The 15,496-nt window shown below is 42.9% G+C and overlaps 1 protein-coding gene across 4 annotated transcripts in view; it reads left to right on the top strand.

Annotated features, from left to right (window-relative positions):
• Positions 1–3,084: 3,084 nt before the first annotated feature.
• DYNC1I1 (dynein cytoplasmic 1 intermediate chain 1) overlaps positions 3,085–15,496 on the top strand; it is a 244,612-nt gene continuing 232,200 nt past the window's right edge. For 2 of the 4 annotated variants that reach the window (XM_065397880.1, XM_065397878.1), the window contains exons 1-3: positions 4,781–4,888; positions 6,900–7,014; positions 11,652–11,793. In XM_065397880.1, the coding sequence (XP_065253952.1) occupies positions 4,781–4,888; positions 6,900–7,014; positions 11,652–11,793 (365 nt within the window). Of the gene's footprint in view, positions 3,111–4,773; positions 4,889–6,899; positions 7,015–11,651; positions 11,794–15,496 lie in introns of those variants that run through there. The other 2 variants (XM_065397879.1, XM_065397881.1) reach the window with 2 other exon arrangements.

The following is a 15,496-nucleotide window of genomic DNA, read 5'->3' as shown; positions in this document are numbered from 1 at the left end:
TCATTCTCTGTAAGAAACCCACCCTCCCCCTTCCCCCAGCTTTCTTTCAAAGGAAATAAAGTCACTATCGTTTAAAAATCATGTATTCTTTATTAAGTGATTATAAACATAGGGAGAGAACCAAGAAGGTAATCTGGGTGAGGTTTGGGAGGAGGATAGGAGGGAAGTAAAAGGCCACTGAATAAATTCAATATAATGACAGCCTTTTGGTTGGGCTGTCCATTGGGGTGGAGTGGGAGGGTGCACGGAGCCTCCCCCCCCCCGCGTTCTTACACGTCTGGGTGAGGGGGATATGGAACATGGTGAGGGGGGAGGGAGGTTATACAGCGGCTGCAGCGGCACTCTGTCATCCTCCTGCTGCCGTTCCTGAAGCTCCACCAGACGCCGGAGCATGTCCGTTTGCTCACGCAGCAGCCCCAGCGTTGCAGCCTGCCACCTCTCATCTCGAGCGTCCCTCAAGACCTCACGTTCACTGGCATCTTTCCTAAATTTAGATACAGTGTCCTTCCACTCATTCAAATGAGCTCTTTCATTGCGGGTGGATTCCATTATTTCTGTGAACATGTCGTCTCGCGTCCTCTTTCTACGCCGCCTTATCTGAGATAGCCTTCGGGACGGAGGAGGGAGGCTTGAAAAATTTGCAGCTGCTGGAGGGAGGGTTGAAAGAAAGGAGAGAAGTTTTTAAACTGATACATTTTACAGAACAATGCTTATACTCTTTCATGGTGAAAAACACTATTCACATTACATAGCACATGTGATTTCAGTACAAGGTCGCATTTTCCATCTTAATATTGAGTGCCTGTGGCTTTGGTGTTAGAGATCACAGACGCAGGTCCGGGCAACAGAATTCAGCTTGCAGGCAGCCATGGTAAGCCATTGTCTTTCGGCTTCTGCGCCCTCCTTTCCCACATACCAAGCAAAGCCTGTTGACTGCTGCGGTTTTCCTGTTAACCTTCAGCAGCAGAAAACAAACTAACCCCCCCACCATCCAATTCTCTGGGATGATCGCTTTATCCCTCCCCCCACCGCGTGGCAGGTATCAGGGAAGATCCCTGCAGAAACCAAACTAACCCCCCCTCCCCCCCTCCCGCCATGAATTCCCTGGGATGATCAATGTACCCCTCCCCCGACCGCGTGGCTGGTAGCAGGGAAGATCCCTGCTAGTCAAACGCGAAAAACTCAGGGCCAATTTCCCCCCCCCCCCGTGCTTGGCTAACTGCAGGGAAGGATTTCTTTTCAGCCACAGGCAAACAGCCCAGTAGGAACGGCCACCTCTGTCCCCTTAATTAAGTTCCCGTATTTCAACCAGGTTACCATGAGCGATATCACTCTCCTGAGGATTACACAGCAAGATAAAGAACGGATGTTGCTTGAATGCCAGCAAACACCGGGACCATACGCTGCCAGGCTTTGTCAGGCAATGATACCAGATTACTTGCTGCAAGCATGGCGTGGTCAAGTGTCCTACCATGGAGGACGGAATAAGGCTGCACTGCCCAGAAACCTTGTGGCAAGGCTTTTGGAGTACCTCCAGGAGAGCTTCATGGAGATGTCCCTGGAGGATTTCCGCTCCATCCCCAGACACGTTAACAGACTTTTCCAGTAGCTGTACTGGCCGCGAATGCATCCCAAGTCCTCAGGGCAAATTAATCATTAAAAAACGCTTGCTTTTAAACCATGTTTTATATTTTAAAAGGTAAACTCACCTGAGGTCCCTTCCATGGGGTCATGGTCTTGGCTACTGGCTTGGGAGGCTTGGGAGGGTACTTCAGTCAGGCTGAGAAAAAGATCCTGGCTGTTGGGGAGAACGGAGTGCTGGGTGCTCTCTGCAAGCTTGTCCTCCTCCTCCTCCTCCTCCTCCTCCTCTTCCCCATCCACAGAATCCTCAGGTGTAGCTGATGAGACTATCCCAGAACGAAGTTCTGCTAGCACTGAATCCTCTCCCCATATAGCGATCAGATCCAGTACCTCCCGTGCGGTTCATGCTGGTGCTCTTTTTCGATTATCAGCCTGCATGGTTACCTGTGCTGATGAGCTGAGGTATCTGTGGTCACCTGTGCTCTCCACGCTGGGCAAACAGGAAATGAAATTCAAATTTTCCTGGGGCTTTTCCTGTCTACCTGGCCAGTGCATGCGAGTTCAGATTGCTGTCCAGAGCGGTCACAATGGTGCACTCTGGGACAGCTCCCAGAGGCCAATACCATCGAATTGCGGCCACACTAACCCTAATTCGAATTGACAAAATCGATTTTGGCGCTACTCCGCTCGTCGGGGTGGAGTACAGAAATCGATTTTAAGAGCCCTTTATTTCGAAATAAATGGCTCCGCTGTGTGGACGGGTGCAGGGTTAATTCGATTTAACGCTGCTAAATCCGAATTAAAGTCATAGTGTAGACCAGGCCAAAGAGGCGTTTCACTGCTGGTGTGTTTGTGCTGGTGTATGACTTCAGCCTGAGGAGCATTAACTTGCATGACTTGCCGTATACAGCTCAGTTTGTGCTGAAGCAGATGCTCTTGATCCTGCTCTTTCTGCTACTGCTATAGATTTGTTGAGTGTTTACGCATTTACTCCGTATTGCATGGATTTCTCTGTCTCCTCTGCTTCCATAAACAAAAATATCTTCAAGGACAACATACGAATTTCAGTTGTGTATTTGGGGTTCCCAGGAAATTCTGCTGTCGGTACCTGCTATATCATGGACTCATTTTACTTGTTTTGAGGGGGGAAATTTGTGACAGCACAAGAATTTGATAGCTTGATCAAACCTGTAAATCTGCATGCTAAAAAAGACATGACATCTCCTGTCAGTGCAGGCACTGATTTATATGTAGCTGTCATTAATATAAATGGAGAGTCACCCATTTAAATTTCCCATGCACGGCATCAGACAATAGACCTCTGTTGCATGTACATGCCATTTGCATTGACCACATTGATTCTGAGCTGTAATGTGTATGTGGTCAGTGAGGTGTGAATTAAAAATACAAAAGGATGTAATTAGCTCTTTACACTAGACTCTGTGCTAGTGTCTCTGAAGGAATCTTTATGTAAAGTATTATTGAGCAAATAAATCCCTATTGATGCCATTACATGATAGTACATAACGGTTCTGAAGCTGGTGTTACAGACTGAGTAAATAATCAGCGAGTTAAGTCAATGATTTGTGAAGTAACAGTATGGTTTAACGGCTAGAGCACAAGTCTGGCATTAGTTAGTCTTTTGGGAGATATTCCTGCTTCATATGATCTGTGCCGCAGGTCACCTATCTGTAAAATAAACAAACAAACATAATACTGATTTTGGGGGCACACTCAAATGACTGCAGGTGACTGTTCAAAACAGTGAGAGCTTATTTGTTACAAAGACTTTGCATGAATCCTTAGAAGGGGGAGTGAATTTCATCCTGCAAGAAGGGCAATTACTTCACTCAGGAGAAGATTCACTTTCACCTCTACCCCCTGGCAAATCCTTGGTGCCCAGTCTGGCTACTTGGCACAGGGGGAACAATATACCCTCAGGATATAAAAATGGTCACAAAATAAATAAGGCTGACATTAATATTTAGAGCCTGATCTTGTACCAAAGTATGAAGTTTACAACAGGGGTCCATGGGAAGATGATTGACTCCTGGTGTCTAATCCAAAGTTTATTGAAATCAGTGGGAGTTTTTCAGGCCTTAAAGCATCCATTTAAAGGACTGACAAAAAGCAGTTGCTTCACAAAGGTGACCTTCTAATAAAGGTCATTAGTACATAGTATTAAAGTTAGTTTTACCCAATGTTTGTGGCAGTGTCATGGGATAGGTATACCCCGTCATAGAGTGTCAGGTCACGTGTGGTAAAAGAAAGGGAAGAGGCTGTACCGCAGTCAATTAGGGCATATGCTGATGACCCTTACTATAAAACGTGGTAGTACAGCCTAGTGGCCAGAGTCAATCGAGCGGCCCTTCCACTCTGGGCAGCGTGGCTTAATGGCCGGAGTCAATAAAGTCGCACACCTCTGTGGGATTGTGTGGCCTATTGGCCCATTGGGGAAGTGGAGCGTCACTCATGGGTGTGTGGCACTCAGGGTAGGGGGACTCGGGCCCTCCCTGCTCCTCCGAGTCCCAGCCCAGGGCCCTGGCAGTGGCAGGGTTACTTGCCACCGAGTCTCCTCCCGAAACACGCTGACTGGTTCCCTGGTTCACCCACCGGAGCAAAGTCTAAGTCCCCTGGGCTGCTTCCTACCCCTTTGCCAGCGATGGTCCACAGGTCTCTGGGGTACTCAGGCAGTGTAGCTCCTGATGGCACGGCGTCCTCTCTGGGTTCATCAGGCAGCCTGGAATCCATCTGGTGCTTTGCATGCTTTGGCTCTGGGCCTGTAGCAGCTCCCTGGAGAGAGCCTGCAGTTTGCGTTCTCTCCCTTCAGCAGCCTGCCCACACTGAGCTGGGCTGCTTCCTTTTATATCTTGCCTCCAGGCTGAGCATGCCCAGCAGAGGTGAAGGGGCGTGCCTTCCTCAGCCTGAAATGCACAGTTAACCCTTGCGAGGCCAGGGTGGGGTAGCACAGGGATATTTTGGGGTGGTCTCTTAAAATGGGAAGTTTCTAACAAAGATTATTTTCCATATTACACTGTAGTACTAAGGATCGATGCTTATATAACTATACATTTACAATAATCTCAAATATCATTTTTGATGCAATCAAGTAACATTTTTCAGTAAACAGAAAAAATGTTTAATTCTGACAATTTTTCTCAGTTTCCATAACTTTATTTTATTTTTCAATAGAGTCAAAATGTCAGACAAAAGTGATTTAAAAGCTGAGCTCGAGCGCAAAAAGCAGCGCCTAGCACAAATAAGAGAGGAGAAGAAACGGAAGGAAGAAGAAAGGAAAAAGAAAGAGGTAAATATGCACAAACTCATTAAAATGTCAGAAGCCTACAGAATGGTCCAAGGTTTAGCATCCCAGTATGGTTTACGTAGGACAGGTGTCATGTAGGAAGTGATCCTCATAACCACAGCAGCTTTAAGCCTAAAATAAAAGTGCTTATGTTCAGCCACGAAAGTTTGAAATAAAAATCACCTTCAGAATATTCAAGTTGTCAGCAGACAGCAGTTTGGACAACATGATATGCATGTGTAGAAAGGAATAAGATTTGCAGCAATGCTTTCTTCTGGGAATTCCTTTAGTGGGGGAGAGGGCTTCAATTTTTTTTGACCCATTACAACTTAAATAAGTGTTTTGGGGTTTTTTTGTTTTGTTTTTTTTACTCTTAAGACTGGCTTGATTGCTGGCTAAGGTAACAGATTTACAGTGATGATTCTCCACTAAAGTAAAACATAATTGCAATTGCATTTTAGCCTCCTGGCATCAGTGCATCTTTCAGCTCTATTAAAGTTTGATTGACATATTAGTTTATTTGTCCTTGACAATATGCATTAGGTTTTTCATTAAGGGATTTGTGCTTCTTTTTATTCAGTCACTTAGTGAAATAGAGGTGAGAATTGACAGGGAAAGGATATTCATTTTCATGCAAAGTCAAAGAAGCATTAAGTGATTATGTTTCTTTTCCTTCAAATGTCAACACTTACTGTAGTTTAAAGCACCTGTTATCCCTTACTAATAACTGGTTTCCTTTTAAACTGACACCTTAATATCGTTCATGTGTTTCATAGAATTACTATGGAATCTGATGCGATACAAGAAATCAAAGTTCCAATTCATGTTGTCTCTTTTAATATTTTTTTCATTTTATACAGTTTTGTACAATTACCAATAAACAGTCCATAAAGTCAGTCAGGGAGGGGAAAGGAAGAAGAGCCACCTTACTCCACTCCATAAGAGGTTTTAAACACACTGTATTAATTAACAGCCAGTTAAGCAAGACATGGAGAAAGAAGGGAGCCAAGCCAATGGATTGTATGTCTTCTCGCAGACATCAGGAACCAGGAGGTTTCAAAGCCCCACCTCTTGCCTCTCTCCTGCTCTTTCCCCTAGCGAGGCTTGTGTGTGTGTTTGTAGGGGGGCATTCCATGGACACTAACTCAGATCTCGAAGAGTTATGAACACTTGTTCCCCTTTCTATTGTTTTTTCTCCATGGAAGGAGAACATTTAGCCTCATGTAGGCCCTATTGCTGTCAGTGGAGTTTTCCCATTGAATTCAGTGGGAACAGAATCACGGCCATATTTATTTATTACTTTCAAGTATGTCAGGGTCAGTACATATTTTAGCTAAGGGCATGTCTACAGTAGAAACTTGCATCGGCGCAGCTGCACTGATGAAGCTCTGCTGCTGTAGCACTTCTGGTGAAGATGCTTTAAGCCGACAGGAGAGAGCTCTCTTGTTGGCTTAATAACTCCACCTCCACAGGAGGCAGTAGCTATGTTGGTGGGAGAAGCTCTCCTGCTGACATAGCACTGTCCACACCAGCGCTTAGGTCAGTGTAACTATGTCGCTCAGGGGTGTGGATTATTCACACTCCTGAGCAACATAGTTATACTGAAGTCATTCTGTAGTGTAGGGTTAATTCAGTTTGACTGTCTCTATCTGTAACATGTCAGCCTTCTTATGCAGAATTAAGATCAAAGGTCTCTCTCAACCTCCCAGTATTCTACAGTACAATGGCATCCGACAAGTAATAGGGAAAAGATTTGAATCATAGCTTAAGAAATATTCCATATAAATCTGTACTGGTTCCTGCAAACATCCCTTTGGCTCAATCCAATCTCAAACACTGGCAGAGTCCTCCTGTTATAAATCCAGTATAAATGAGCTTCCCAAGTGTATTTTCATGACGGTCACAGTACTCCATAATAGCCCAGGAACCATGGTGCATATATGTTCTCCTCCCATTTAATCAAGAAACCGCATTGTATGTCATTCAAGCTAATTGTTTATTATCTTTTATTCAGGCTGATCAGCAGCAAAAGAAAGAGCCAGTTCAGGAAGATTCGGATCTAGATCGCAAAAGAAGAGAGACAGAGGCTTTATTACAGAGCATTGGTATATCCCCAGAACCACCTCTAGGTACTTAGATGAGCACATTGTAAACATGGGGCTATTACACAGTTAATGCATTTTTTTAATTAAAAGCATGCTTTGCTTTTGTGTTATTTGGCTGTATTAGTGAAGTGAACTCTTCTGCTTGGAAACCATTCATATCATATCACTCATATACGCCAGTTCATAGCATTTCCACCACTTGCCATTGCAAAGCATCAGCTTTATTTCTGAGAGGACTTTTCATAAACACAATTCTAAACCATGTTTGATTTCTTTGGTTGCTGCTCTATTTATATTCTCTCCTATCTTTTCACCCAATGATATTAATATTATATCTCATTAGTACCAATTATTGGACATAAATACAGTTTTATCATTTGTATACTCAAAGAAGGAAAATATCTCTGTGGAAGGTTTTCTTATTATGTGAAATAATTTTAAACAAGCAAAACTGAAGAGAATTAAAAAGGAAAATATCCAAATATTAACAAACTTATAGTCAAATCATTATTTTAGATTGTTTTATATAGTTTATTTCTTGCTTTCATTGCTTTTCTGTTTTTGACTGTTTAGTTCTTAAACCCTAGATTCCTCACCTTATATACATATGGGATGATTTTATAATATGGGTTTCATTATCAAATCTATTTCTGTTAACATGTCTTGCATGCAGTGTTTTATTCTGTGTGTTGCTCAATGTGTGATTCCAAATGTGAGAAATTATTTTGCCTATTTTTCATTTGTTTCTCTCTCCCTCTCATTCAAAAGTGTCTTAAATATCCTGGATGAAATCATGTCCCCATTGAAATTAATGAGGAGTTTTCCCATTTATTTCAATGGGGCCATGATTCCACCCCCTATATACTGCTGCCTGCAATATTCAGGGACATCCAAAAGCTCAACAAAGCATTCAGGCCCTGATTCAGGAAAGCACTTAAGCACATTCTTACGTGCTGTCCTGAATAGGGGTGCTCTCGTGAACTGGGGCCTCAGTTCCTAAATGAAAGCAACTAAAACTTACAGAAACGTGTCCCTATTTTAATAAATTATGATGCTGTAATTCCAGCAATGAGGTATCAGATACTGAAAGAATTGTCTGACAATTAATTGTTAGGTTATTTTAACTTATCAGAAAATGCATTTTGTACATTATATAGAGATATTATAAAAGCAAATTAACAGTAATTTTAATAGAGAAAAATCACAAAATATAAATATTTATCTACTAAGGATCCCCAAAATTATTATGTCTTGTCTATTGCACATGGAGTCATAGAGTTTAAGGCCAGAAGGGGCCACTAGATCATCTACTCTCACCTCCTGTATATCACAGGCCACTAACACCACCCAGCAACCGCACACTAAACCCAACAACCAAACGCACATAAAACCATTGCAGAGTAGTTCAACTTCCTATCCTGAATTAATAATGTTTACTATGACACTATCCAGAGAACCTTAATTTAACATATAAAATTATTAATTCTTGTTAAACAATAGCATTTCCTTTTCGCCAATATATACTGACAATCAAAATCTCTTCATAAACTCCCTCAGTCCTTCCTTAGATGTTTTTAAGGTCAGGCTTGACAAAGCCCTGGCTGGCATGATTTAGTTGGGGATTGGTCCTGCTTTGAGTAGGGTGTTGGACTAGATGACCTCCTGAGGTCCCTTCCAACCCTGATATTCTATGATTCAATGAAAAATTTCTGGAAAAATACACCACAAAACCAATGATATAACTGAGGTACATCAATGATATTTTCATCCTCTGGACAGATGACCTAAACTCCCTCAGATTTCCACCACAACTTCAACTATCACCACCCTCCATTAAACTCTTTCTAGAACACTCCCACACCAGCATCAGCTTCCTGGACACCATGATTAGCTTCAACAATGGACTCTAACAGACATCTATTATACAATAAACCCACAGATCATCACGCTCACTTCCACAGATCCAGTAACCACCCCAGACACACCAAGAAATCTGTTATCTACAGCCAGGCACTCAGATACCACAGAATATGTTCCAGAGAGAAAGTCTGGGATAGACCTTAGCACACTTAAAATTGCCTTCACCAAACAAGGACATTCCACCAGAGAAGTAGGTCACATAATGGAATGGGCAACTGAAATATCCTGGGAGAACCTGCTTCACCACAGGGGGAAAAAAAACCCACCGACCTTACACCCATAGATGTCACCTATGACCCCACACTGGAACCCATATGGGATATCAAACAATTACAACTCATACTTGATGGGGAGCATAACCTGATTTTTTTTTCCTGACCCCCCCCCTTCTGGCCTTCAAACACTCCCCAACCTTGCTAAGCTCATCATCAGAAGACACCATAGACCAGGAGACACCAACTCAAAGTGGCACCAGATCCTGTCAGAGCAACAGATGCCAAACCTGCAGACATATTTCCGCTGCTAATATGTTCACTACCCCCACAATACACGTTTCAGAATCCATGGGTCCTACACATGCCTATTTTAACATATGGTGTACCTCATCCAGTGCATCAATTGCCCCAACAACAACAATGTGGGTGAAACCAGACAATCACTATGCTCTCAAATGAACTCACACACAAAAATGATAAAAGAAAAAAACACTCTATCATCTGTGGGTGAACACTTTTCACAAAGTAATCACTCCATATCTGACCTCTTAGTCCTCACCCTCAAAGGAAACCTGTACAACACCTTCAAAAGACCAGACAGGGTGCTTAAAGTCATAACTCTGCTGGACACTAAAAGCCACAGACTTAACAAAGCCACTGGCTTTATGGACCATTACAACAAGTTGTAACACACCATGCTGCCTGCTAACCTTCTATTGTCCTACAACAGATGAGAGTGGTCTCCTACAACACGTTGAACCCCTTGTGCTTAACAATCTGTCCCACCTTGTATTTAACTTGAACAGCCTGGTTTCCTTCCCCAGACTGAAAAAAAGCTATCTGAAGCTTGAAAGCTTGTCCTGTCCACCAACCGAAGTTGGTCCAATAAAAGATATTACCTCACCCATCTTATCTCAATCAAAAGACATTAACAGCTGTAATCCTGTCCCTTTGGATATGTATACAATATCCAGCTCCCTCTGGAGTTACCTAAAACTAAGGTTACATCTACACTTGGAGCTAGAGATGTGATCCCCAGCTTGTGCAGACATACACTACCTCTCATCAATCTAGAGTGCTAGAAACAGTAGTGTAGATGGGGTAGTCCGGGCAGTGGAGAGCAGCGACATGGGGCTAGCCATGACACGTACAAAGCAGCCTGAACCCCATGGGTACGTACTCAGCATGGCTAATCTCTGCCATCGCTCCTGCTGCCTGTGCTGTCCTGACTACAGTACTAGTTTTAGCATGCTAGCTCGATGAGAGCTAGCCCGAGTATGTCTGTGTGAGCTGGGAATCACACCCTTGCTCCATAGTGTCGACATACCCAAAGATGCAAAACCACTGCATGCCTGTACCTGCCAAGGGGCTGTCATGAAAATGAATTCATTTTTCATACTCTAGTCATTTCTCTGCCAATCCCTAGTGAGAATATGTGTGAAAGATTTGACCAAATGGAAAATCCAAGTCTCTTGACAGGTCTGTCATTATATATTATAGGGTATAACAAAATAGTTAAAAGTTTTACTCTGTTAAATGTAAAAGGAAAATGCACATGATTTAAACCAAATGGAAATCTTTACTGTGCATTAAAATCCTTCTGTGTTTTCTTCCATGTGACTGCTTTCAAGGATACTTGCATTAAATCTGGAGTGGCGACATCTCAGCCTTTCTTTTTCTTTCTTTCTTTCTTTCTGAAGGACAATTAAAAAATTTTTTTTTTTACTTTTTGTATTTATTGTTTCTACACTTAAGAGCTTTAACTCTTATGACTTTGTTCCTTTTCTACTTAGTAAGACAAACCTGTCTTTGCATATATATATATATATATATATATACATGAAATATACCATCCCCTGAAAGTAAAGGATAATGCCTAAGGGTCTGATCAAATGCCCATTGAAGTCCATGAAAGTCTTTCACTGACTTCTGTGGACGTTGGGATCAGGCCCCCAAACAGAAACAGTAACACTCTGCAACTGAAATTACCTAAAAACCCAACTACAACAATACATTCATATACATTCTCATTGCTTCTGGAAGAGGCTTTTTTTACCTGGTTGGATTTCCCTATTCTGTTTTTACTTTGGATCTGATTTACACAAAGAAACGCAGGTCACATTCAATAGATTTTAATTTAAATTCAAATGTAATTGCTTTATTGCCTCGTGCCATTTGATTTTAGCAGAAGAGTTCACTTAGATTTCTAACAAATAAACAAAAATGTTTGATTTTTAAAAATCTTCTACAAATCAAATTTAAAATTAGCAAAAGAAACAACAGTGTTGCTTTACTTCCACAGTATCCCTACATCAATTATGTATAGAATTAGAGTTGCCTTTCAGATCTGTCTAAATTCATTACAATTTTAAAATTTCCAAAAATATTTAAAAATTCACTTGACTCTTTTCCTTTTCTTTTCCTTTCCTTTCCTTATTTGCTTTCACCATTTCAAACTCTCCTAATCATTTATCCACTATCATTTGGTTGATTGGTTTTGATTTGTCTGACACTGCTCTTCATCAGTGCAGTCGCTGCATGATTTAACATGGGATACCTGTTATTTTCATTATTTAGTCCCAACCCCTATGTCTCCCTCTTCGAAATCAGTGAGCACCCCCAGTGAAGCTGGCAGCCAGGATTCAGGAGATCTGGGACCAATAGGAAGGTAAGACAGACATTAGATAATGTTGAATGAAAGTATTTTTTCACTCCCCACTTTTTTTTATTTATTTAAACAAGAACATTGTAGGTCCAATATATACATTTGTTTGTGCATTCTCCACCATGTGTTACCATTCAATATGGCTGGTGTCAGGTATGGAGTAAAGGTATGCAGCAGTCTGATCTTAAGTTATAGACATCAGAAACTAATGCAAGAAGCAGAAATATATATATGTCCTTGGGGCTCACCATGTTTCCATTCCACTCAGAATGGAAACATGGTGAGCCCCAAGAACATAGAAAATCCTGCAAATCCCTACCCATGTGAGTAATCCTTATTCATATAGGTAGTCCCCTTGAAGTCATATTGGCCACATCATTCCACATATAGCACCCGTCTATGTTAAGTTTTTGTTCTGCTGTCCAGCACTGTGCATGGTAGTAAAAGTGTGTATGTAAGAGAGGGATGGGGAAATTATTTGGAAACGCCTGGGAACACATAAGAGCGTTTTACTAATGTTCCTCTCCGCAAAACTGTGGCTATCAGATAGCTGTGTGTGTGGAATGGGAGGAAAGTGCTTCATCATTGTGCCAATAAGAGACGGTCCCCAAGGCCACCTGGAAATGCCCTTGTTGCATCTTGAACGTATCACTGATATTGGGAAATGAAATGACAGCACCATAGTGTTTCCCAGGGCATCCTGAGTATAATGGGGACACCCGTTGTCCTGGCTTGAAACCACAAGAGATACAAATTTCTGCGCCATATTTCAGGGACAGAAACCACAGGTGAATGGTGGATCTTCTAGTGACTGCACTGAGGAAGGGTTAAGCACTCTGTGACTGTTCCAGTCATCCACAGCAGAGTGTGTGATCCAAACCTCCATGAACTCCTGGGAAACAGCCTGTGAAGCTCCGCTGACCTCTCTGCAGTTTGGAGTTGCCTGTCAGGGTGACCACACCCAGACATACCTGTACATTCATAGACACTATTGACCTTGGGCTTCAGGTGGCTTCATTTACCAGGTTCCAAGACCATGTAGAACTCATTTTTCCTTCCCTTGGCCTGCACTACGATTGCTATATTAGCATTGCAAGAGCTGATATAAGAGGAAGTTAAATAAGCCATTATCCATAAATAAGCAACATTTCTGCTGGCATGACGCAGCTAGTACTCATGCCAAACACACCTTGCGCACAGAAAGATCATATTCTTGATGCTGAAAATGTATCGTTTCCTTACTTAACCTAATGAGCTCTCTTTGCAGTACCACTGTGGTATTTGGGCTACATAGACACTGAGGAAATGCACCCCTCCCCTCCCCTCTCCCATCCCAGAAATGTGGCATGCACTTTAGAAGCAGTGGAGTTAATTAAGTAGCAACCCGTTAGTATGAATAAGGCAGTTCAAAAACTGGGAAAGAATGTAATGCCAAATTCATAGTCAGACAGCCGACCCTGATCTGTCAAAACCCCTTGGATATGAGAAGAAAAGGCAAATATGTGCAAGAAGCATACAGGCTGCTATTCATAATGTCACTGTTCCCTACAAAATGCCCTGTGGCAATGCTAGCTTGAAATTCAATATGTAATGTCACAAAACTTCCTCTGGATCATTTGGTCTCAGCCAACAAGGGCAATACCATCTTTCCATCAACCCCGTGAGCACTTGATTCAGAGTATGCAAGATGCTAGAGGAAAACGCTGAAGCAGTTCTGAATTCATCCCATTAAACAAGAATCATGTTCTTGCTTATGGGGTGACCCACACTTGTGCCATCCATTCAGCCACTAGTATAGTTAGCGAGCTGTAATTTCACCCTTAATGGTATCCAGGAGCCAGTGGATTCCAGCATGAATATTTTCACTCCACCGCTATATGGCGTGTTTGCAGGGGAGATCTCAGTACACCTGATTACTGTGTACAGCTGAGCAGGAGGAGAGGAGTGTGGCAATACTTCTTGAACCCCACATCACTATTTTGACAGATGTTTTCTGGTTGAAATTCTCAATGTAAGTGGTTACCCTGTGTCAGGAACTCTGCTGCCTCTGGGCTCGTTTGCCAAGCAATCCCATGAGCCTGGCCAGGCCCAGTAAACCCTCATGAAGACCTTGTCTACACTAGGAATTTACATCAGTATAGCTATGTCTCTCAGGGGTGTGAAAAATCCACCCCCCTTGGAGACTTAGCCATACTGACCTAACCCCCAGTGTAGACAGTGCTAGGTCGATGGAAGAATTCTTCTGCTGACCTAGCTACCACCTCTTGGGGAGGTATCAGTGGGTGAATCCCTCCCCTCAGCATAGGTAGCGTCTACACTGATGTGCTGCAGCAGCGCTGCTATGCTGGTGCCACTGTAACATTTTAGTGTAGACAAGCTCTAAGTGACTGTGCTCCCAGCCTGGTCAGAAGAGCCAACAGAGGGAGGGATAGCTCAGTGGTTTGAGCATTGGCCTGCTAAACCCAGGGTTGTGAGTTCAATCCTTGAAGGGGCCATTTAGGGATTGGGGCAAAAATCTGCCTAGGGATTGGCCCTGCTTTGAGCAGGGGGTTGGACTAGATGACTTCCTGAGGTCCTTTCCAATCCTGATATTCTATGATCACCATTTCAGCCCTGTCATAACAGCAGCGTGGTGGCTGTTCACCATGTTCTATATCCAGACCTGCTTCCCGTCCAGCCCTTGCTCCACCCTTCGCCTGCTCTGCTTCAGCCCTAATGCCTGCCTGCCTCTGAACTCCTGTTTCTGCCCACTGGCTTGCCTCCTGACCACACCTCCAGTTCTGCCCTCTGATTCTGCTCTGACCACTAGGCTAGATTCCTGCTCCATGCACTAGATCGCACTGCCTACACCTTGGTGTGTGACACCCTACTATAGGCTTTAATTTAAAATAGATACAGGCTTGCTACATCAATATAGTGTACATTGATGCTGACAGTGGTTCATGCTTAATCCATTGATAACTCCCACCATGTGCAAAGGTGTAATCTGTCACAATTTGGACTACACAAGCACTTGCATCTTTGTCATCGATGGTTGCATCCGTTGTTGGCAGTCAAAACAGACTGTGCTAGTGTCAAGACTACACATCATGAAGCACTGCGGTCTTTGGCCCATACTTCCTCAGTGCTTTCAACCTATTGGAGTGTCTAGTAGGGATAAGGAGGTGCTGGTTCCGTTATACAAGGCACTGGTGAGACCTCATTTGGAGTACTGTGTGCAGTTCTGGACTCCCATGTTTAAAAAGGATGAATACAAACTGGAACGGGTACAGAGAAGGGCCGCTAGGATGATCCGAGGAATGGAAAACCTGTCGTATGAAAGGAGACTCGAGGAGCTCGGTTTGTTTACCTTAACCAAAAGAAGGCTGAGGGGGGATATGATTGCTCTCTTTAAATATATCAGAGGGATAAATACCAGAGAGGGAGAGGAATTATTTCAGCTCAGTACTAATGTGGACACGAGAACAAATGGATATAAACTGGCCGTCGGGAAGTTTAGGCTTGAAATTAGACAAAGGTTTCTAACCATCAGAGGGGTGAAGTTCTGGAACAGCCTTCCGAGGGAAACAGTGGGGGCGAAAGACCTCTCTGGCTTCAAGATTAAGCTTGATAAGTTTATGGAGGGGATGGTTTGATGGGATAACGTGATTTTAGTCAATAGGTCAATAACGTGCCATCGCTGGTAATTAGTAACAATAGTCAATGA

The sequence above is a fragment of the Emys orbicularis genome, chromosome 2 (assembly GCF_028017835.1).
Source record: "Emys orbicularis isolate rEmyOrb1 chromosome 2, rEmyOrb1.hap1, whole genome shotgun sequence".
NCBI classification, from domain to species: domain Eukaryota; kingdom Metazoa; phylum Chordata; order Testudines; family Emydidae; genus Emys; species Emys orbicularis.
The sequence above is the reverse complement of the archived record's forward strand: the minus strand, read 5'-3'. Positions and strand labels throughout refer to the sequence as shown.